Raw genomic sequence first — 24,409 nt, 5'->3', positions numbered from 1 at the left:
GAGCCCAAAAGCTGGGCATGTGCCCTGACCGGGAATCCAACCCCGATCCCCTGGATCCTAAGTCAATGCTCAACTGCTGCGTTGAGCCACACCCAGCCGGGCAAGTTATTTTAAGACTTTTGGGGGAAAGGCTTCATCTCTGGTGTTGACATGATGACAGAAGATTCCCCCAAATCTTCAGCTTTCCACCAGGGTATTTCTGAGTTGTGCATGATCATGTACAAAGATCTCAAAGACCTGAAACCACCATGCCTACGGCTCATATTACAGAGCTGCAAGACGAATGCTTAGGAGTTTTTGCACACTGAAGAAGATGGATAGGCCTATGACAAGAAAGCAAAAAAGGAAATCTTGAGGCAGTTCAATACATCTATCGTTCAATTCATCAAGGGAAGAAGATCCTTCATTAGCAACAAAAGTATGGGTTGAGCACTTAGCATCCAGACAAGCTCCTCTCCCGCAGTGACAACATGGAGAAAGGTCAAGTCCAGGAGTGAATGACTTAAAGTGGGGCCCAGCTGAGTTTCATTTCACTTGTAAAGCCATAAAAATAAATACTGAGAAGGGATGTTAGATGTTGAAAACAAATGTCTGGCTCCAACATGGCACAGATGTGGGCCATGAATGTCAGCTGATGAGCAAGAAACTAGCAGCAGCCTGTTTTCTTCAGAAGGTCCCTGGCTGTGAACACCTCTGGGGGAGGCTGGTGGGGCGAGGCAGAGGAAGAGAGGTCACCATAGGTCACCATCCCAGATCTCCATCCAGGCCCCAGGGAAAATGCCCACAGATGGCAAGATGGCTATTTCTTCTTCAAGAGCAAGTCATTTTCTGTAATCTCCTCGCAGGTAAATGGAATTCCATTCTCATTTACAATCGATTTCAGATAATCGACCTCGTCACTCAAGCATCTGTGCCTGGGAAAGAACGAAGAAAATGTTAAAATAACAAGATCCTGCAAGCATTCTCTGAGTCAGTTTCTTCTAGGTAGCAGGCCTTGCACAAAGCCCTGGCATATGGAGGTGAAGCTGAGGCTGCCTCTAACTGTTCACAGGTCAGCAGGGGAGCTGAAGGTGAGAACTAGGTAGATACCCAACATGGAGATAAAATTGAGAGGTTGTGGGGATGGGCTGAATGTACAGAAAGTCCTCATTCATTTCCTGAGCCAGTCTTTCCTCAAAGCATTCTCAACACTGTGGATTCTTTTGCACAGTGATTCCTAAAGTAACCCTGAGAATACATGGGTACAAAGTAGTAACATATACCTGAGATTTCCTCCAGTCTCATACGTCAGGAAGAGACGAAATGAAGTAACATTCTTTGGATTCAAATTAGGGACTTCCACACTTAGAAAAATGCTAAGATATAAGAGAAAAGGAACATTGTTAACCCCAAATGAAATGGTTCAGGTACCCATAGCCCCTGGGAAAGCCAGCAGGTGGGTCGCCATTGGTTGGAACCCACCCTCTGGAACTGAAGCCACCTTTACCCTTTCAGTGTGACCCTCAATGAGTAAGGCCCTCTCGATAAGATTCCTTATCTGGACCATGATGTTGATTCTTTAAGAACTTGGTTTTCCAAGAGTGGGCCTTAAACCAACAGAATGGCATCGCCTGGGAGCTAGTTGGAAGGACAGAACCTCAGTCCACCACCCCTGCTGAACCAGGCTCTGCAGCCATGCAATCCGCAGGCGGTCCACCCGCTCAGGCACGTTGCAGCCCGGCCTTGAAAGACTGACGTCCTGCTCTAGCCCCACTCTCAACCCTTCCCCATGTCGCTGATGCCTGCCACTCCCACGGCAAGTACGTAGGACCCTCCTACCAGATGATAAAATTCTGAGACGTCAGCACTTTCATCCAAAGGCCCACAAGGTTGAGGTCAAAAGAAGAAGACAAAAGGACAAATGATTCTTTGTAGAATTAAATATGAAAACAGGAGAGAAGGGAACTAATTGGGGGCACCTAGACTGCTCCCCACTCTCTATCCAGCCTTACCCAGGGAAAGACTGGAGAACAAAGACTGGAAAGGTCACCCATGTGGTGAACACTAAGTACAGAGTCAGCAGAGGAGGAAGGCATTGGGCGTCCACGGCGTGGAGTCAGTGAGAGAGGAGCTGGTTCTCAAGGGGCGCCCCTCTGTCAGGCACAGAGCTCGGCCTTTTTCATGCTTGTCTCGGCCCATCCTCACCTCACCACCACCTCTGCAGGTACACACCACAGGCTCACAGGGGTGACGCGCCCTGCCTACAGTCCCGCACAGAGCACGTGGCGGCCTCTGGAGGCCCCGCTTTTAGCTAGATTGCGGACACCGCCTGCAAGGGGATAAGGCAAGTCAAGAGCACGGCGCAGCTCCCGATGTTCCCACTAGTAGCTGTGGCGCTGAATGGGACTCAGGTGTCGACGGAGGACAGAGGCGCGGGGCAGATCTGCGTGGATGGTGAGGGTTTAGCGAGGCAGAGGGAGGGAGGGGGCTGGTCATATGGGGAACAGCGTGAACCAAGGAAGGAAATGGGCAGCGTGGAGCGTAAAGGGAGGCAGAGCTGAGGAAATTCCACCAGGCCTCAGAGTCCAGAGGGGGAGCTGCACACAGCACAAGGACCATTAGGCCCTTTAGAGGATTATGCGCAGCAGAAAAAGAGACAAAACCATTCACTTAGAAGGACAAATCTCTCCATTGAATACGGTTTTACCTTTTTTGGCCCAAATCTTCAGGAGTGACCTTAAACATCAGGAGCATATTTTGCTACAGGGGGAATATCTACTACGGGGCTGAGCTAACCCTTGCAAACACAATGCAGAGAAATAAGGGACTGCGTTCTTTTCCATCACCACTTATCCCCCCCTCCCCTCTTCCACCTCTTCTCTCCCCCTCGCCCCAGTACCTGTTTTTATCAAAGGTGTTATTGTGGGACCCGTTGAGCACCGCCTGGACCACACCACAGGAACTTCTTGCAAACTTTAAAAGAAAAGAAAGCCCACAATTCCTCAGCATGTAGACTGAGTCAGCATACCCCAGCAGCTGCACCCAACACAGCTCTTAGCATTTGTGGTTATGCGGAAAATAACCTGTATGTTCCCAGCTCAGTATTACTAGGTCTATGGACTTTCATCCCAAACCACTGGAGGGATTATGCTTCACATGAGCTCTGGCAGCGGTTTCTCTGATCTGTGTTTGCACAGTGAAGTTCAACATCACTGTCACTAAATTGGTGGCTCAGAAGTCACAAGTTCAGTGGAGTAAGAGGAACATTGCTGCAGGAGGAAGATAAAGGTGCTTTCTTGGTGCCACAAACTGTAGACATTGCGCCTTTCATTTAGGGAGCAGACCAGACCATCCAGGGGTAAGGAAACGGGGAACAATGAGACAGGTGGCACTGAGGCTTGCCCAGGGACAAAGAGAGGTGGGGAATGAATGAATATTCAGAAAGGTCTCCTGGTAGGAGAAGAGTGGTGTGTGGGGCCACCTTCAGGGGAGTCTGAAGCTGGTCATGGAAGTTTGTTCATGGAGGGCTATGAAGGCTTTGCCAAGAAACCTGGCCTTGCCCTGCCAGTATGGCTCAGTGGTTGAACATCCAGCTATGATCCACGAGATCCTGGTTCGATCCCCAGCAGGGGGCCTGCAGGATGCAGCTCATCAAGGACTCTCTCATCATTGAGGTTTCTGTCTCTCTCTCTTCCTCTCCCTTCCTCTCTCTGAAATTAATAAAGACATATTAAAAAAAGAAAAGAAAAGAAAGCTGGCCTTTAGTCTGCAGGTGATAAAACACCCTGAGCCACTTGAAACAGAATTGTGAAAATCCACTGTGGCTTCTGTCCTGCCTGTGGTGAGGGGCAGAGGGCAGAGGCCAATCAGTGTCAGTCACAAGTGCTAACTCAAGGGAGTGCTCACAGGGGGTCAAGCACTGACCCCACAATGCTAGGTAATCCTCAAAGCCCCATGAAGTAAGTGTTGGGTCCCTTTACCCCAAGGTCACATGGAACTGAGAAAGTGGGATGGGGATTCAAACCCCAAAGGCACTGCCTCTATTGTCAGAAAAAGAAAGGACCTAGTCTGGTAAAAGAAGGCTGTCTACCTACATCCATGAGCTCGCATTTGGCCAAGATAAAGGTGCACCCAGGGAGCTCCCAGTGGGAGGGTGCACCGTCCGTCACCATCACCTCTGTGCTCCTAGCTCCAAGGACAGCGTGGGGAACACTAACAGGTGCTTGTCAGTTATAACATGAGACTTGGCTTTACAAGTTTTTAGCAACAGCACTGCCCCAAAACACATCATAGAGGGACCAAATAGACACTGTTCTCAGAAAAAGCAAGAAACCCTTCTCAAAAAACAAACGACGAAAGCCTGTAAGGTGCCTCTGACTTTTCACAGCACATAGTGGGTACTCAACAAATATTTGTTAAAAGAATGCATTCTTCGTGAGCGGGATAGCGGTATCTTGTTTCAACATTGTGGTAACCTGAGACAGGCCTGAGTTTTATCCCCAGTTGAAGGTCAGACGGGTGGTAGAGGATCTTTCCAAGTAGAAACAGTCTTCCTGCTTCAAATCCCAGGCTACCTCCTTTCTCTACCAGGGTTTACCTGAATCTCCTTACAGTGGGTTGGGCTCTGTCTCCTAACCAGCCCGTTGACCTTGGATGAGTCCCTTAACCTCTGAGTCTTCATTTCCTCACCGGAACCTTCCCTCAGCACCCACTGTGAGGATTACATGGGGCGACATAGGTAAGGCACCTGGCCCAGGGCTTGTCACAAATAGGCACCTAACAGATGTGAGTTTCCACTGGCCCCAGCTCCTCAGAGTCTGAATTGAATTTTGGAGAATTACAAGTAGTGTAGCTTTACTTTCTCCCTCTTTCTCTTTCCTTCACATCTTCCTTCCTTTCTTTCCCTTTTCTCCCTAGTCCACTTGCGTGAGAAGGAGTGACTTACACGAAAAAGAAATATGCACAAAGGCAGCTCAGCGCGAAGTGAGAAATATAGAGAGAAGGGGCCGGGGAAGATGGTGACTGTTTCCCAACCCCGATTCTGGACCTGGAGTGAGACAGTGGGATTAACTCCCAGACCTGCCCCTCACCGTGGACCTTCAGCAGAGGCTTTCTTACTATTTGGGCATCTTAAATTGGTGTGATGCTCATGGTTCCTACTTCAGAGGGTTCGTGTGAGGATGAAAGGTTTTAATCCAGGTGAAGCCCAAGGACCGCACCTGGCACACAGGGCGTGGCCTGCAGTTGCGGATTATTAAGACTGTTCCAGGAACCTAGGACTGGCCAATACCTGGGCCAGAGGATTAAACTGAGCAGGAGATTCCTGGCAGCCGAAGCCCAAACAATGGGCAAGAGCAAGGACTCTTCCGTGGGGCCCACGAGCCTTCCACGCAAGCCCTAAAATTATCTGTGAAAATCTAGAATGTACTCAGGAACCTTTTCCTCAGGAAGGAATCCCAAACTTCTGTTTCTAAAAGGATGTTTCATCCCAAAAGGATTCAAACCAACCACTGTCTAGATGACCTCTTCATTCCATGGCCTCCCCAATTCTAGAATTTCGCTTTTGGTACCTACCCTCTTGGATGCAGCTTTCCAGAATTCAAACACAGTGTTGTTTACACAGTCTTTCCCTCTCTTTTTGCAAGACTTATAGTTAATTTCTGAAAAACAGAGTTTGAAGAAAATAATTGCAGTGGAAAGTCAAGGTGTCATTAAGCTCCGTCCCTCCCTGGCTGTGGAGTCAAAGCAAAGCCACTATCCAAGGGGCTCTGCCGAGGTGGAGGGTGGAGAATGGACCCAATTTAACTGCGTGCCCCTGACTCCCATCCGAGTCCTTACCTCCCCTCCAAATCCCAGACAGGAACACAGTGACCAGCTTTGAGTCTGCATTCTGGGAAACTGCAGAAAGCTCGTCTGACAGGCAAGCTCCCAACATCATCCCAGAGTGCAGGGAAATCACAGATAGAAGTGGGCCTTGGGCCATTCTCCCTGACCACTCCTCTGCCTCCTGCTGACTCTCTCCTTTGACAGCTCTCTGCCCCCACATGCTAGGCCCACACCCTAGGCTCAGGCAGCCTGGACTTTCTACACTGTCCCCATTGAGAAAGCTCAGGCCTCGAACCAAACTCAGGCACCAAACTCAGGGATGAATTCAGTTCCTATGTCTCTTCTCCCGAGGATACCTGCCTTAATGCATAAACACTTTTTAGTTATTTCTGACATAAAATTGACAAATAAGACTGTAAGATATTTAAAGTGTACAATGTGATGATTTGATACACATCTGTACACTGCACAGAGATTTCCCCATGTGGAGTTAACACAGCCATCAACTCCCATATTTATCTTTGCAGGTGTGTCTGTGAGAGAACATAGGCCCTCCTCTCTTGGAAAATTTCAGTTACGCTTCTGCAGTGTTACCAACGATTGTCACCATGCTCTACACTAGATTCTTGGACCTTCCTCGTCTTAGAAGTGGAAGTTTGTCCCCTTTTACCAGCCTGTCTATACTACCCCACTCCTTGCCCCTGGCTACCACTTCTCTACTCTGTTTCTATGAGTTCCTGTTTTTAATTTCTTGTTTTAGATTCCACACATATAAAGCGACACCATGCAGCATTCATCTTTCTCTGTCTGGCTTATTTCACTTAGCGCAATGCCCTCCAGATTCATCTGCACTGTTGAAAATGGCTGGATTTCCCTACTTGAGGCTGAATAATGGGCCGTTTTATAGAAATACATATGCCACGTTTTCTTTACCCACTGCCTTTGATGGCACAGACACTGGAGAGTTAAGTCCCGGGGATAGAGGGGTGAATTAGACAGAAGCCCTGCCTCCAGAGACCACTCCATCCAGCATAATGGAATAAATCACAGAAAGGTCAACCTGGGTAGGAGGTGGTGTGCAGCACCATTGGGGAAGGCTGATGTTGAACTTGATTTTGCAGGATGAGTAAGAGTCTTCAGACAGAGGAGGGAGAGGGAGGTATTCCGTGCAGAGAACATGTGCAAAGGCAGGTGAGAAGCAGCCTCGTGGGCTTAGACTAGTACCACCAGAGCAGAAGGCAGGAGAACAGGAATGCTGGAAGCTGAGGCATCTGAGAGACAGGGCCCGGCCATGCTAAGGAATTGGGGCCTTATCTCAGAGGCAAAAGATAGCTGTGGAATTTAGGTTTTTGGTTAGAGACAAGCCCACGGTGGTGGCCATGGAAGCTGACCTACAGGGCTGAGGAGTGGGCAGTAAGAGTGTTAGAACTGTCCCAGCAAGCACTACGTTAGTGTGCTGGACTCGGGGGGTGGTGACAGGGGTAGGAAAGGAGGGATGAACACACCAGCTGGTCTAAAGAACACCACTGTCCATCAGGCTGAGCTGTCATTTGGGGCATAGATGGCATCAGGGTGGGCCCTGGGGCTCCGTCCCCCACCTCAATCTTTCAGGGCCCCTAGCAGAGCTCAGGGCTCTCACCCCACACACACATCCCTAGACGATCCCACGTGGCCCCGATCCTCACCAGAGGAGCCTGCGTCTCCGCACCAGGTGAGGTTATCAGCAAGGTAGCCCACCAGCGTGTCTCCCACTAAAATCAACCCTGGGTGGGCACTGGTGTATCTTTTTGCCAGCTCCTTTGATTTGCTCCAAAGAACACTCTAAGGAAGATTAAACACAAACTATTGTTGAGATCAATTTAGCAAGCTAAATCCCCCACAAATCCACATCTTTTTAAATGATAGACAAGCACAGAAAATATCAGAGTGAATCACATACAGCCTGGTAAATGTTCATTGTGTTGCTGCTGTATGTGTGTTCTAGGTCACAATGTAAAGTGAGCTTATTATTCTGGATTGCAGTAAAAATAGAAAAACGTCTGAAAGCCACTGGTCAAAATCTTACACAAAACATAGGCTAGGAACACTTTTGGAGGGGGCATTAAGCAGTTACAAAATCTTCAAGTTTTCTGCAAAACAATGTTATCTCCCTGCTGCTTTGGGGGAGAAGTGCTCTTTGTTTCTCAAAGAGCTCTGTACAACAGCTTCCCTTCCCAAATCTCCCCTTCTGCATGAAAGAAAGAAGAAAGAAAGAGAGAAAGAAAGAAAGAAAGAAAGAGAGAGAGAGAGAGAGAGAGAGAGAGAGAGAGAGAGAGAGAGAAAGAGAGAGAGAGAGAAAGAAAGAAAGAAAGAAAGAAAGAAAGAAAGAAAGAAAGAAAGAAAGAAAGAAAGAAAGAAAGAAAGAAAGAGAGAGAGAAAGGAAAGAGCAAATACAGTGACTTTTTCAGGGTCTCTTGTAAAGGTAAAGCAATGAAATTTCCGAGCGCTCTGCAGCTCCACGGATCCGCTCACTCTGACTCGGAGGCCCTGGAGAGTGTGTTTGGAGCCTGGGCCCTGGAGTCACTGCCCTGTGAAGCCCAGCGTCACTGCCCATTAGCTGTCTGACCCGGGACACCCAGAGCATTGCAAAGCCTCACTTTCCCCATCTGTAAAATGGTAGCAAGGACAATTGTAAGAGACTCTTGGGGTGCTGAGGGAGTAAATGAGACAATGCAAATAAAGTGCTCCGCCCACGTCTGGGGCACAGGCACTCATTCCACAGTGTCACCAGCTGTTTGTCTACCAAGCAGCTCTTCCTGGTCAGGCCTTGGGCATGCTAGGTGCCCCCGCAGGAGCTCCATATAGCTCCAGCTTTCTCCTGCTGGGTGAGGGAATATAGCTTAAGGGCTTCACGAAGATGACCAGGGACATGTTGAATTTTCACCTTCAGTGCTACTTCGGAAAAGATTCCCTGCACTGCAGACTTTCTCCAGTATAATCGAGCAATGTGTTAAAACCCAGGCCTCCAACTCTTGTGCCATTTCAACTGGTCACTTTCAAGATCATCAAACTTGAGGAGTCACTGGTCACCTAAAGTCCCCAGGCTTCACTTTCTCTCTGGTGAAATGGGGGTGGTGACAGGGGACCTGCTTGTTCCACAGGGTGGCAAATGTAAATTGAGTCATTGATCTTGATTTGAAGTTACCCCCAGAGGTCAGGAGACAGTTTTGTAATTACATAAACCTACGATCTTTTTGTTTGGGTTGGGTTGAGTTTCTTGTGAGGGTTACTTTGCCTGATTCTTACACAAATGTCCTTCCTCTTTGCGTGTTCCCATTCCTCTCTTATCTCCCTCCCCATCGCCCTAAGTGCTGATCATACCCTGTTCTCCCTGTAGCCCCACAGGCTCCATCCCGACAACCACACCTACATTCTAATGTCCAGATCTTTCCTCTTCCCTCATCCTGGTCAAAATTTGGCCCTGTGACCTCTCCCCTCTGGCTTTCAGTCTCAGGGTTAAAATCAAGATCTTGACCCAGTTACCTTGCTGCAGGGTAGGGTTTGATGGGTCAGACGCATTAGCTCTTCATAGTCTCGTTCTGTAAATTTACAAGGATCCTTGGAAATAAATGCATTTATGAACGCATCCGTTATCTGTGAGCAGTTTTTATCTCTGTGAGTTAAAACACGGAAAATAGAGAAAGCATGAATAATTAGATTTCAAACATATTTTGGGAGCATAATTACCCCTGTCCCAAAAATCCCATGTAGGAAGCCTTTCCTGAGTGCCCTGTAGTTCAAACACATGATCTCATCTAATCTGTACAACATTTCTTAAAATCTACCTTTATTGTTGAAAGTATTACAGATGCCCCTTCTTTCCTCCCCTCTTGACCTCTTCCACCCCACTCCGCCCCACCCCACCCCCAGGCCTCCCCCCGCCCCACTATTATCTGTGTCCACGGGTTATGCATATATGCATATAAGCTCTTTGGTTGATCTCTCCCCCAGCCATTGTCTCTGAGATCCCTGAGTCTCTTCCATGCTTCTGTCTCTGGATCTATTTTGTTCATCAGTGTATTTGTTCACTGGATTCCGCATATGAGCGAGATCATGTTATGGGTGAGCACTACCGTTCCCGCCCTACAAAGTCCCTGCCCTCGTGGAGCTGCCTCTCTGGTTAGAGAGGCAGACAGCACACAAACAAGAAAATTAGACAACAATCAAGTGCCGATGATCATTAGGGTGCAGGAAGGCAGTGGGGATGGGTGACAGCCCAGTACTGAAGCAATGGCCACTTTAGGGAGGCTGGCCAGGGGCGGTCTCCCTGAGAGATCCCTTGAGCGGAGACTAAATGAGGAGAAAAAGTGCATTCGAGACCAAGGGCACTGCATGTGCAAAGGCTTTGACAATGTAAAATCCAGTTGAGTTGAGGAACTGAGAGAGGAACAGCATCGCTGCAGGGTGAAGAAACAAGCTTGGGGGAAGGGGAGGCATGGCGAGGAATCAGGCAGGGAAATAATCGAGATGCAGATCACTTAGCCTCTTGGGCCAAGGAAAAGATTTCAAATTTTGCTCTAATTACAGTGGGAAGCCACTGATGGTTTTAGGCATGGAAGTGTCCTCATCTGTTTTTTGCTTTGGAAAAATCACCCTGGGAAACTCTGAGCTGGCCCCACAGAAGGAGAAAGAATCTGAAATAGAATTTTCACTCCAGGTCCCCTTTAAACAGCCCCTGGAGGCGGAAAGCAGGCAGGGCAGGAGAAGGGATGCGGGCCTGCAGGGGCGCTGGGGAGGGCGGGGGGGACTTGGTGTGTTTGTGTTAACAAGTGCACACAGTCCGTCCTTTCCTCGGGGCAGAGACGTGGGTTTCCACCGGGAGCGTTCAACCGTCCCTGTCAGGGCAACGTCGGGCCTTTGGAGCAGGGCCCAGAGCAGTGCCAGGCCAGGCAGCTTGAGCCGGGCACGGGAAGCCCAGGCGCCTGTTCCTGCCCCGCTGCAGAGCGCTGGCCGAGCAGCCGCTCCCGGGGCCTTCTGCCTCCAGGACGCAGACCAGCTTCCCGAGAGAGAAGCCAAGGAACCCGAGGGTCTTAGCATGGCGCAGGCCTCCACAGAAGCCCCCTGCCCCCTGCTCTTTCTGGGACGGGAAACAGGGGAGAGCCCTTTTGTCTGTGGCAGGGATGCAGGCCCTCGAGCTAGGCTGCCTGTCTGAACTCTGGCTCTGCCAGTTATGCTCTGTGTCCTTGGGAGAGCCGCTCAGCCTCTCTCTGCCTCTCTTTCCCAGTCTGTGAAGTATCTATCTGACACAGATATTCTGCCATTGGCTCTGAAATCCTCTCCGAACAGGGCCTAGAACAGAACAGGGGCTCAAGCAGTATCCGTGTTACAGTTCCTTCCGTCCTCTGTGGCCCCTTGCTCAGGCCTTCCTCTCTGTCAGCAGTCTTGCCCAGCCAGGGGGAGTGGTTAACGGCGTCAGGGGTTCGGGGCTGGCCCAGGAATATGCAGATGGGGACCTGACCATCTGAATGATCAGCAAGGAAGTCATGTCAAGAGCTGTTTTAATTTCCAAATGCAATGCCTATCTTTTTGTTATTGATTCCTAAATTGTTGTTTTTTTCTTTTATTTTGTGAATTTATTTAGGGGAAGATCTTGGGAAAAACATATCATGAGTGTATGATTAAAAAAGCAATGTCCTGGCATCTATCCTTTCATGCCGCCACCTTTTGTCCCCCTATCAAGCCTGAGCACATTTTCTGCTACAATATTCAGCAAGCCACTTCCTTCATAATTATCAGTTGGGATGAAAATTATCCTAAAACTGTAAAGCAAAACAAATTAGTAAAAGAAATTTATTTATTTTTATTGAATTCATTGAGGTGACATTGGTTAATAAAATTATACACGTTTCAGGCATTCAGTTCTACAGTACATCACCTAGGTCTGAATCATCCTGTGACAGTAACTTGTAACCCTTTACTTCAAATTCTGTTACTCATTAAATTCTACTGATCACTATTATAACATCCAGTTGTTATAAACATGAACTTACAAAGTATATTTATATTAAGAAAACACAACTTTATCTAGTTTATATTCACATTCCATTGTTCAATAATTAGAATGCTTGCCCGACTGGGCGTGGCTCAGCGGTTGAGCGTCGACCTGGGATCCAGGCAATCGGGGTTCGATTCCCTGTCAGGGCACATGCCCGGGTTGTGGGCTTGATCAATGACTCTCTCATCATTGGTGTTTCCATCTCTCTCTCTCCCTCTCCTTTCCTCTCCCTGAAATCAATAAAGATACATTTTAAAAAATAATAATAATAATTAGAATGTTTGCTAAATGTCAGGCAGAGTATTAAGTATTTACCTGGCAAAAACAAACTTTTTCCTACAGGGAAAGAACAAAAAATAAAAACATATTAAAATTAAACTGCAGCAAAATCTGCCCTTATCATATTGATAAAAATCAGAAAGTCAGGAAAATCCAAAAAAATTCAAAACAACCTGTGTAGTAAAGTTACGGGGAAAGAGAAACTCTCCGTGCCTCAAGGAGAGAACTACCTCATAAGGAGAAATTTGACTGTCTTCAAAATTAAAATGGCAATATATTCTTTAACTTAGCCATTCCACTTCCCGGATTCTGTCTTAATCATGCAGGGATTTTGAGGCAGCATTTTTGGTAACATATTGTAAAAGGTTTAAAACAACGTAAGTACAAGTCCAGATGGGGTAGAAACAAAACAGAAGCCTCCATAAAATGCAGCGCTATGTAACTTAGAGCTAGACCACGCTGACCATGAACACGCACTGGCCAGGGCCGGGCGGGACAGGAGAGAGGGCGCGAGGGAGAAGCGAATATAAAGTTACGCATTCAGAGGACATTTCTGGAAAGATACAGGAAAAACAAGTAGCCTCATTTGCCACTGAGAGAGAAGAAAAGGAAATTGGAAGGATGGGTACTTTGACTTTTTCTGTAACGTATTCTGTTAAAATCTGGAAGAGGGATCTGAAACAAATCCGCAAACAATCTGCTGCCTGGAGCCGCTGCGTGGTGACTAAATAGATATTTCCAGGGTTATTCCGCGGGCATCTCGGGGTGCTCAGTATTTCATAAGTGAGCATTCCTTAGCTTTAAACATGAGAGCGTGAGAGGGGTGCTGACGGGGAAGAAGGGGCACAGAAGAGGAACCAGGGGCCCTGAGCGGACAGACTGCGGAGGACCAGGCCCCGCGAAGCCAGTGGCCCGGCTCGGCTGTCACCGGGATGTGCACACCCGGCTCCAGGTGCCTTTAGAAACATTTTACTCAGGATTGAACCGTGAAACCAAGTCCCCCAATGTGCAGGGTCGCTCCGCTGGCCTTGGACCGCAGTCTCCAGCCTGCCTTTGGGTCCCACATCTCCCACCTGCAACCGCACCTTCAGCTGCCTTCGTCCTGAAGAATTCCCGGGGGGACTGAGTCACCGCAGCTCTGACCCTGCGCTAGCTGTTAGCTCAGGAGGGAGCCCCGACTCCCAGCAAGGTAGGGAGGGCCCCATCTCATTAGGAGTTTACAATATTGAAACCATGAGGTGCCAAAGGCAGAAAGGACTTTACATTTGCTTGATTGTCATAATCAGAAAAGAAACCTTTGAACAACATCAAGGGCTGTACAGATCATGGCCAAGTAAAATATTACTTGGAGGAGTTTCTAACGTCCCTTAAAATCAAGCTTTACTGGCTGCTCTAAAATATCCAACGCCGCCTGACCAGAGTGCCTCAGTAGTTGACCATCGACCTAGGATCCAGCGGATGGAGGTTCGATTCCCCATCAGGGCACGTGCCCGGGTTGCAGGCTCGATCCCCAGGCGGAGGCGTGCAGGAGGCAGCGGATCAGTGACTCTCATCATTGATGTTTCTCTCTCTCTCTCTCCCTCCCTCTCTCTGAAATCAGTAAAGACATATCTAAATATATATATATATATATCCAAACACCAAAAATGCAGATAACTTCCTACCATGTGGATGCACCATGGTTGATACATTCTAGTGGGAAGTGAAAAACTGAGCTCAGCAACTTTTTCAAAGGTCAGATTGTGGAAGAACTTTTAATTCTGTCTGTAAAACTGTGTATGGTGAGGCCACCGCTTTAAGCAGGTGTGTATCTTCCTTCTGTGAGTCTCCTGGCTTTGTAGGAAACTGTCCACTATTTAGAATTCCACGTCGGGGGGCGCTCTGCACTCTCCTCTTCAGCTCTGCACTCTCCCGTGCTCTGCAGTGGGCATGCTTTACTGTTACAATTAGACAGACAGAAGGTCGTTGGAAGGAAGGACACAGAACTTTATTCTCTTGCTCCCTGTATCTGTCAAATTCGTTACCTCAGTTTTCACTTTCTTTATTGTCTTCAGAAACAAGCACCAGGATTCTGAGGCAGCGTCACAAATAGATGTCACCTCTTGCAACAACTCCAACCCATTAGGGGCATCTACGGGCTGTGCTCTGTGAGGATTTTCAGAGGGACCCGGCTCACCCACGGTGCTCTGATTACTCAGCAGAGCCTCCCATGGACCATGGACCCCGGATAGCGGTGCGGCTGTGAGCCGAGTCCTTCCTGGCTCAGCTCTAACGGGTGATGGGAGGTTCAAGCAGTGAGATAAACCACAGAGAACGTGTCCTGGCGACCAGGGCAGGACACGGCATCCTGCTGCTTTCCTGGAGGAACCTGTGATATCTCCTGAAGTACCAAGACAAAGCACCCTGCCTCCCTAAAAGGAAGAGCTCTGGGACCCCACAGTGCAGCCTCCTCACTCACCTTTGAGGCTGACAGAAGAGCAGCAGGTGCCCCCCTGCGGTCCACAGAAAGGCTGGTAGGCTTGGAATGGGGGCCAGGCCCTGAGAGCTGCTGCGAGCACACCCTTCTGAGGCCACACGACTCAGTAGCTCCAGGCTGTGCATTCGGGGCGAACACCTGCCCTACCACTCACCAGCTCTGGGCCTCGGGGAAATTATTCCATGCCTCAGCTTTCTCACCAGCCTAATGGGGCTGCTGAGTCCAAGGATAGACAGAGTTGGGTTTCAGTCCCCACTGTGCCAAACTACAAGACTGACTTCATGGGACTTATGACCAGTGCAGTCATACAGGGACCTGGGTTCAAAAAGGCCCCACACTCAGTATTTAATGCTCTGCGTCCACTGCTTGGAATTTTTTTTCTAATTCCTTTGTGCCTTTAATATTCTCAGGCATATTGGTTTGTTTCTCCTTTTTGATTTTATTGGAGTGACATTGGCTAGTAAGTTTCTATAGGTTTCAGGTGTACAATTCTACAATACATCATCTGTATATTGTATGGTGAGTTCACCACCCCAAGTCAAGCCTCCTTCTGTCACCATTTATCTCCCCTTTACCAACACCTCCCCCGCCCACTTTCCACCTGGTAATCACCGTGTGTTGTCTGTCTCTAGGAGCTGATTTTGGGGTGTTTTTGCTTAATCCCTTCACCTTTCACCCAGCCCCCAACCCCACTCCCCTCTAACAGCTGCCAGTCCGTTTTCTGTATCTATGAGTCTGTTTTTATTTTTTTGTTTGTTTATTTTGTTTCCTAGATTCCACATATACATGAAGTCATATGGTACTTGTCTTTCTCTGACTAGCTTATTTCATTTAGCATAATACTCTCCAGGTCCATCCAGATTTTCTCCTTTTTTATGGCCAAGTGGTATTCCTCTGTGCAAATGTCACACAGCTTTTTTGATGCTCATCTATTGATGGGCACTTGAGCTCCTGGCTACTCTAGATGGTGCTGCTATGAACAGAGAGATGTGTACAGTCTTGAGTCAGGGCTTCAGGTTTCTTCAGAGATATTCCCAGAAGTGGGGTCACTGGGTCATAAGGCAGCTCCATCTTTAACTTTTGAGGAACCTCCACACTGCTTTGCACAGTGGCCGCACCAGTCTGCGTCCCCACCAGCAGCGCACCAGGGCTCCCTTTGTCCACACCGTCGCCAGCACTTGTTTGTTGATGTATTGATGGCAGCCATTCTGGCAGGTGTGAGATGATATTGTATTCGGGTTTAAATAGCATTTCTCTGATGATTAGAGACATTGAGCATTTTTTTATATGTCTCTTGGCCATCTGTATGTCCTCTTTGGAGAAGCCTCTACTAGGTCCTTTGCGTCGTTTTTAATTTGATTGTTTGTTTTTGGTGTTGGGTTCTCCCTATAAATTTTGGATATTAAGGCCGTAGCAGATGTTTTGGTGATTATGTTCTCCCATTGGGTGGGTTGTCTTTTCCTTTTGTTGTTTTCTTTTCTGTGCAAAACCTTTTTAGTTTTATGTAGTCCCATTTGTTTATTTTTTCTTTTGTTTCCCTTGCCTGAGAAGATATATATAAAAAAAAACACTTCTCCAAAAAACATTTGTAATTTTACTACCTATATTTTCTTCTAGGATTTCTGTGGTTTCAAGTCTAAGATTTAGGTCTTTAATCCATTTGAGTTTATTCCTGTGGATGGTTTAAGGTGGTGTAGTTTCATTTTTTGCACATATCTGACCAATATTCCCAACACCATTTATTGAATACACCATCTTTACCCCATTGTATGATTTGCCTCCTATGTCAAATATTGATAGACTGTAAAGGCATGGGTTTATTTCTGGGCTCTCTATCCTGTTCCATTGATCTTTGTGCCAGTTTTTATGCCGGTACCATGCTGTTTTGATTACTGTGGCCTTGCAGTATAGTTTGAAATCATGTCGCGTGGTTCCTCCAACTTTGTTTTTCTTTCTCAAGACTGCTGTGGCTATTTAGGGTCTTTGTGGTTCCATATAAATTTTTGGAATACTTACTCTAGTTTTGTGGAATACGCCATCGGTATCTTGATAGGAATCACATTGAACCTTTAGATTGCTTTGGGTAGTATGGATCCAGAGACACAGAAGCATGGAACAGACTGATGACTCTCAGAGGGAAGGCAGGGGTGGGGGTGGGGGGAGAGAAATTAACCTAAGAACTTACATGCATATATGCACATCCCATGGACACACACAATAACCTGGTGAAGGCGTGGATGGGGGGTGCAGGGTGGAAAGGGTCAATGGGGGAAAAGGGGGACATCTGTAATACTTTCAACAATAAAGATATATATTTTTAAAAAAAGGAAATTACAAAAAGAAAGAAGAGGAAGGAAGGGAGGGAGGGAGGGAGGGAGGGAGGGAGGGAGGGAGGGAGGGAGGAAGCAAGGAAGGAAGGGAGGGAGGGAGGGAGGGAGGGAGGGAGGGAGGGAGGAAGGAAGGGGGGGATGGAGGAAGGGCCTCAAGGCAATGACCACATCCAGGGCACTGACAGTAAACTATGTTCACAGAGTCAAGACTTCAGTTTTGTGACTGTAAGGCTCTAAGATGTCATGGAGAAAAAGAGGGACCTAGCTTGTCCAGCCTCCCAGGTGACAGCAGCCTTTCAGCTGACCCCTCTAAGGTGTCATTCATGTGAGTGATGTCTGATCTGTTTTGCACATTCCAGCTTAGTTGGGTGCTCAGATGACTTCAGGCCCAGCCAATATCACAAGAAGCAGAAGAACCGGCTAGTTAAGCCCAATCAATCACAGAATCGTGTAAAATAATAACATGGTTTCTATTTTAAGCCACTCCCTTTTGGGGTGATTTATTATGTAGTAATAGGTAAGCAAAATATCGATTACAGATTATCTGAAACTGAAGAATAATAAGGAAGGGAACCTACGATAATCCCATTATTAACCCAGCAGTGCCATCATTTACCATCTTTTCTCTTCACATCCAGTTTCACACATGCAGTTACAATTATTACCTGTGTAATTTTTACACTGGTTTTGTCTTGCTTGGTATTACATAACACCACATTTTATGTTATTACATAGGGTTTTAAAAAAATATGTTTATATTGATTTCAGAGAGAGAGCAAGGGAGAGGGAGAGAGAGAGAGAAACATCAATGATGAGAGTGTCATTGATCGGCTGCCTCCTGCATGCCCCCGACTGGGGACGAGCCCTCACCCAGGCATGTGCCCTGACCGGGAATCGAACCGTGACCTCCCGATTCCTAGGTCAGCGCTCAACCACTGAGTCACAGGCCAGCTGTTATTATATAGTTTTAATAAAGGCCTGCAGAGGTTAAAAGAACTGGGTCAGAGGAGAAATACTAGGTTAAATACTTGACATAAATTGCTGCTTTCGCCCAACATAAAAGACCAGGGCAGGAGAGAGTAACCCGGCAGGTGCAGGTTGTAAGGCTTATCAGGGAGAGATCGTTGGTGTTAGGAGGGCACGGTTACAAGGGCGATAGTCAGGGCGCCAAACTTTCAACAGCACGGAAAGCAGGAGAAAGCTATTAATCAGGCATGCCCTTGAGGTTCAGGTCTCTGGGGAGACAACAGACATTAAATCTGATGCAAGGAGCACAGGCAGAGAGAGAAAACTCTATATGTGTAATGTACAGTTAGAACTAACTCCCCCAAAAAGAAATAAACAAGCAGCTCAGGAGAAATTAGCTAGGATCAGAACAAGAAATTTACAGAAAAAAGTATAAATGACCAATAAACGCATAGAACATGCGAAAACTCACTGACAATCAGGGAGCGATCAGTGAAGAAGAGTTGATAGTATTCAGCAGTGAGGAGATCTGGGGCAGTCAGGTCCTCTGACAGACGGGGATGGGAGTCTAAAGCAGTACAGTTATTTTGGAGGGAACTTAGAAATACCTATCCAGATTTAAATAGGCATAATTCTTCCTTTGATACAGCAAGTTCACCACAGGAACCTATTCTACAGAAACACAGGTTCGCAAAATTATCTGCACAAAGACATTCGTTGAGACGCGTCTCCCAGCCAGGACGGCGGCTTCGCGAGAGTGGGGACTTTCTCATTCCCTCCTGTACCGTCAGCATCCACATCACTGCCCGGACATAGTAGGTGCTCAGCAAATATTTGTTGAATTAATGGGATTGAAAATTAGACATTAATTTTCTGTCACAAAGAAGTGTTTTTGTCACAACCTGAAGGAACGCCTCACCTTCTAGTCTCGCTCAGCTAGTTAGTTATTTGTAAATAAAACTTAAGGGACACTGGCAGTCTTTGGACTTGACCAATTTGCAGTGGAGACCCCTGCGGTCATTGGAGGCGAATCCTTGAGCGCTTGCAGGGAGGGGCGCAGCGGGCGGGGTGAGGGGCTGGGGGGCCCCCCTGTCCCGCCCTGACCGCAGGTGTCTGGGCGGCGGCACTGTGCGCCCCCAAACCCTGGGCATGAGACCCAGGCTCTCCCCGCGCCTTGGGCAGCCCGGAGGCGGCCTTTCGCTTCCCAGCGCGTCGGTCTGGGCCCAGCTTCAGGAGGGCGCTCTCCCCCGAGGCCCAGCCCGGGACTGGGGGGCAGGGCTCCCTCTGGAGAGGGCGGGCCCTGGGGGGCTAGGACCCTGGGAAAGGCCCCAGCACCTGCGGGGTGCTCCCAGGGCTGCCCAGATCCACCCAGCGGGTTCCCCTTCCCCTGGAACCCGCAGCTCAACCTTTAAAGTGACCATTGCTCTGCTCCGTCTAGTTCATGAAGCATTAACACACCCGTCCCAAGGCGCGAGAAGCAGGGGCCGCTGTTTCCTATCAGTGACGCTCATCCCGGAGCCCCCACCCGCCCCTCGAGCTCCGCAAGCAGCTTAAGAAGGCGTCATCTGCAACCTGCCGGGCATTGTAAGCCCAGAGACCAGGAGCGGAAACCCCAGGCAGAACAGAAACTGCCAGCAAGCCCCAGGGCCACCCACCCCACCCGGTGCAGCCGCAGCAGCTGGGAGGTTTGCGGTCCCTGCGCGGAGCCCTGCGCGCCGAGCCCAGCGCGGCTGCGGGAGGGCGGGGTCTCCCTGCGCGCAGCCCACGGCCCGGCTGGGGGGGCGCAGCCCGCGCCCTGCTGCTGGCTCGGGGCCGCCGCCCGCAGCTCCCGCCGGGGGCGCGCGGAATTGCACGCGGGGTCCCGGGCCCGCAGCCCTGCCCGGCGGGTGTGAGCCGAGCAGAAACCGGGCGCTTGGAGTGGGCGATCCCGACCGCGCCCCGCGCCCCGCCCCGGGCCTCAGCCAGTAACCACCGCGCGGTGCCCAGCGGCGCGCGGCAGATACCAACTCACCGGAGCTCGGGCCGCAGGTCCTTAGTGTAGCGAGTGCAGCGCCCCAGGACAATCTTAGGGAAATCGCGAGTGGTGCCATTTCCACGCTTCCTTAGGACGAGGGGCACCGTGATGACCGTCACCAGGACCACGGAACATACGATACAGATGATAATGATTTTATAGTTACAGGAAATGTCCTCGCAGTCCATGGTGCTTTGGTAGTGCTTGGGGTCCACTGCAGGGTCAGCAGGGCTACAGGGAAAGGAAGGGGCTGGGGAGGAGGGGTGGAGAGAGCGGCCTCTTTTGGAAACTGCACCTCTCCCATTATCTTTCACTTCCCTTCTCTAGGCTGCCTTTCCCACCTCATCTCTTCCTTCAAAGGTCACTGGACAGACTGACCAATAAGGATTTAAAGGACTTTACAGGACTTTAACAAAACAGGAGAGGCATCTAAGCTGGGAAAATTCCTTGACACATGCGCTGGGGAAACAGACAGACAGCTGAACAAACTGGCAGAGGAATTTACAGCCAGATACAGGTCCCCTCCCTACATGTAACACCTAGGCCTCAGTTGTATTTCAGCTCCAGGCCTAGAAAAGCAGTAAAACCAGATGGGCGATGCCAGGACCAGCTGCAGTGACCCATGACCCGCACCCTGCACTGACCAATCAGTAGACACCAGAGCCCTGAAAGATCCCACCTGGAAAACTGATGAATCTTCTGCTGAAGCCCTGCCTGAGCCCTCCCCTAAGATTCCTGCCCGCAAGAGACAGATCAAGCCTTTAAGAAAAAGGACCCTCCCAGGATAGCCTTTCCCTTCCTCCACCTTGAAACTCTAAGGGACCCCACCAGGCTTGCAACCAGGGGAGCAATGGGCACCCACAGCTCCTGCAGGCGAACCCCAGGAACCCGTCTCCAGGGCCCCCTCTTCTCTGACTCCCCAGTGAGCTGACAGCAGCCCTGCCTCTGCTCATCCATTTCCTATGATGTTTCTAGAGAACCAACCCAGTGCAGCAGAGGCTGTCCCGATGCTTCAGTGCCAAGCCCTTCCTTGTTTCACTGTCCCCAGCTTTAATAACCACACTCTCATAATAAATAAAAAGGGAGGGGGAGGCAGCCACCTCACACTTACCCTGCAGATGCCTGCATTATGCAGTGTATATTCTTGCACCTTTCCAACAGCTCCCTTGGTCAGCATTGAAGTTTATACTTTAGCTACACTGCTTCCTGGTAAAGATGAAGGCTGGCTGCCAGCCTCTTTCTCTTTGTGCAACCAATGTCTTTCACCTGCAAAGCAATGCTCCACCTCCACTCCTCAGAGTTGAGAAAAGCCTGCTCAGCTCCCTTTAAAGGCTCCACCTAAGCCTTACCCCTTCTCTCAATGGCATCCAAGTCTGGGCTCTAACTTAGCTCCATCACCCAGTGGCTGGGCAAGGTGGGGTAAGTTACTTGACCTCTCTGTGCTTCAGATGTAAAGTGGGGCCAATAGCAGTACCCACACCATGGGGTTGTTACAGCATGTTTAGTGCAGTGCCCGCTACATGGTAAGCATTCCATCAAAGTTTGCTCTCCCCATTTGCCCTGTGAGCCTGTGGAGGGGATGCCAGTCTGTCATCCATGGTTGTGCTTAGAAAATGCCTGGCATGCAGTGAGCATGTCCAGTGGTGGTTCAATAAATAACCAGGTGGCTTTTCCCAGACATCCCCTGCCTCTCTTCTCTCAAGGTCCCTTAGCACTGGAAACCCCAGATGTGGGGTGGTGTGGGGCGGGTTGTAGGAGTTCTGCCACCTCACAGAGGGAGGGCAGAGAGCATGGCTTTGGAGGTTGGAAGGTTAGTGACAGTGGACATTCTCTTTGATGGGTTCTCAGTGAAATGAGTCCCCTGCTGAGAGTGGGTAGGTGGGGTGCTGGGGAGGCTGCAGGAGCCTGGGGGAGCAGATGGAGTGGGAAATGAGAGAGGTTCTGAGGGTGTCATTAGTGGTCAGGAAGTGAAAGAAACATCAGACAGCGAGGGCACGTTGGTCCAGCCGCCCACCTCTGCTGAGAAGAAAAGGAAAAGTGGGCAGAGTTGGTTTCATGGGGGGCTGTGGCGGGGGTTTCCCTCTGTATTAGTTCGCCAGGGCTGCCGTATCAAAGCCACAGAGTCTGTTGTGGCGTAAACAACAGAAATTTATTGTCCCACAGTCGTGCTAGGAATCTGAGATTGAGATGTCAGCGGGGCCACCTGGCAAGTGTGGCTCAGTCAGTTGAGCATGGTCCCATGAGCCCAGGAGGTCAGGCTTCGATGCCCGGTCAGGTACACGCCTGGATTTTGGGCCTGGGCCCCAGTAGGGGGCATTCAGGAGGCAGCCGATCAATGTTTGTCTCATTAATGTTTCCATCTCTCTCTCCCTCTCCCTTCCTCTCTCTGAAATCAATAAAAACATATATATATTTTTAAATGGGTCAGCAGAGTTGATTTCCTCTGGGGCCTCTGTCCTTAGCTTGTAGATGGCCGCCTTCTTGCTGTGTCCGCACATGGTCTGTGTTCGCATTTCCTCTTCTTATAAGGACACCAGTTACACTGGTTTGGGGCCACCATACAGACCTCATTGGAACTTTATTGTCTCCTTAAGCTCCTATCTCCAAATCCCCTCACATCCTGAGGTCCTGGGGGTTAGACTTGAACATATGAATTTGGGGGTGGGGACACCATTCAGCCCATAACACCAGGTAAGAACAATGCAGTAGGAGAAAGGCAAGGAGGTGGAAAGTTTAAGCAAAGATGGAACTTTGTTGATGGAACGTAGCACCTGAGCCCCACAGAAAGTGAAGTGAGGACACAGGGAAGGTGAGAGACAGTGAAAGCGGGGGAGCCCCGTGGCTGGGAGGGCTGATGGGGCCAAAGAGCTGACAGAGGAGGGAATGTCTCCACTTGCAGAACACTGTCCAAAACGGAACTGTTCATCTTTGTTCTTCAAACCAGACCTTCTCCAGGTCTTTCAAGTTGCAGTAATAGGAGGCCCCCCTCCAGTTGCTCAGGCTAGAAGCTTGCAAGTCCCCAAACCCTTTCCTCCTCCTCAGCCCACACATCCACCCAGAAGTTGGTGCCTTCTGCCTGCTATTAATGATACTGGATACTTAATATTCATGATAATTAATGACATTTAATATTCATTAACTATCCACTTTCCTCACCTCCACTGCCACCAGCTAGTCCAGGAGGACGTCACCCTCTTTCTCACCCAGGCAGAGCTCACCGGGGCCTGAACTTCCTTCCCTGTGTCTAATGCGCAGGCTCCAAAAGCAGCTCCTGGGCACAGGCTCGCCGCCCGCCCTGGTTGTACCGAGCCTCCCGATGCCAATAGTTTCCTGGCTTGTAGCATGAAACATTTAAGACCTGCCATAAAACAACCCCTTTAAATGGACTATTTGTTCTTGATAATGAATATAATGAATACACATGGAGTAAAAGTCAAATAGGACAAAGTCCATATATGGAAATCTTTCTTTCTCCTGCCCTGGACTCTTTTTTACCATATTAATGACCGGGCGGCCTTCATACATGTGCATGTGAACAGGGAGCTAACCTTCATTGTTTCATAAAAATCATGGCATATCGCACACCCTGTTGTGCACCTGGCTTTCTGCACATCACCATATATTCAGAAGGAATTACAGGTCTGCACATATCACTCTGCCCAATTCCTCTCAATGACCCCTGGTACTCCTTTGGATATGCTTTGGTTTTTTCATTAGGCCCATATCAGTCGGCACCTAGGTTTTCCAAGCCTTTGATACTACATTAAACATTAGAATAAATATTCTTGTGTCCATATATGTTCCCACATGTCCAAGAACATACTCTCCTCAAAGTAGGCTTCCTGGGTCAAAGGAAACAAACATTGAAAATTTTGCAAGACACAGATAACCAAAGAGGCTGCACAATTGACACTCACGCCCTCACAGTTACACTTTCGGATTTGTTCTGTCTACATTTCCCATTATGAATCAGCACTTCAGCTTTTCGTCTCTCTTACTGTTCAGTGTAACAAAGACTTGAGAAAATAAAATCTCAAAGGACCCTGACATGCTCTGCCCTGCCGAAGTCACCCGGTTGGCGAACACTCTCACCTTTCTACCTGTCTGCAGGGGAGGTGTTCAGCTACGATGCCAAGCATCCTGGTGTGCCCTTGGCGAAGGAGACTGCAGGTGCACAGAGAGGTAGCCACCTCCCTGCACTCCTTCTGGTTGGCGCACGATTCGGGGAAAGTTACATTTCTGAGGCAGTTTTCTCATCTGTCAAATGGGTGCAGCACAGTGCTTCCTCAGCAGTGAAGTGGGGATTGCCTGGGGTAATATACACACCTAGGACAGGCTAGGCACTGGACACATGGTGATATTGTTACTGTGGACTTATTTGCACATAGCTACAATACACCAAGGCTCTAAAATTGGTATATGCTGGTATGTATTCATTCAACAAACATTAAGGACCCACCATAGGCCAGGCACCGTGGTAGCTCGCTGAGGGCACAGAAGTAGAC

General features: G+C 49.0%; 1 protein-coding gene across 1 annotated transcript; it reads right to left on the bottom strand.

Annotated features, from left to right (window-relative positions):
- Positions 1-799: 799 nt before the first annotated feature.
- LOC107530434 (ADP-ribosyl cyclase/cyclic ADP-ribose hydrolase 1-like) lies at positions 800-20,092 on the bottom strand. The gene is made up of 7 exons (XM_087828759.1): positions 19,902-20,092; positions 9,328-9,457; positions 7,491-7,626; positions 5,554-5,639; positions 2,879-2,952; positions 1,263-1,355; positions 800-914 (listed from the first exon to the last, which is right to left on the bottom strand). The coding sequence occupies exons 1-7, from the start codon at positions 20,090-20,092 to the stop codon at positions 800-802; spliced, it is 825 nt and encodes a 274-aa protein (XP_087684885.1).
- Positions 20,093-24,409: the final 4,317 nt, after the last annotated feature.

Source organism: Miniopterus natalensis, chromosome 1 (assembly GCF_054644295.1).
Source record: "Miniopterus natalensis isolate mMinNat1 chromosome 1, mMinNat1.hap1, whole genome shotgun sequence".
NCBI lineage: Eukaryota > Metazoa > Chordata > Mammalia > Chiroptera > Miniopteridae > Miniopterus > Miniopterus natalensis.
The sequence above is the reverse complement of the archived record's forward strand: the minus strand, read 5'-3'. Positions and strand labels throughout refer to the sequence as shown.

Excerpts from the sequence above, each read along its gene's own strand:
- LOC107530434 (XM_087828759.1), bottom strand. The coding sequence starts at position 20,092 with ATGGACTGCGAGGACATTTCCTGTAACTATAAAATCATTATCATCTGT. Across the intron at positions 9,458-19,901 it reads GACCTGCGGCCCGAGCTCCG|AGATAAAAACTGCTCACAGA; the intron begins GTGAGTTGGTAT and ends TTTAACTCACAG. Across the intron at positions 7,627-9,327 it reads AAACCCTACCCTGCAGCAAG|AGTGTTCTTTGGAGCAAATC; the intron begins GTAACTGGGTCA and ends AATCTTCCTTAG.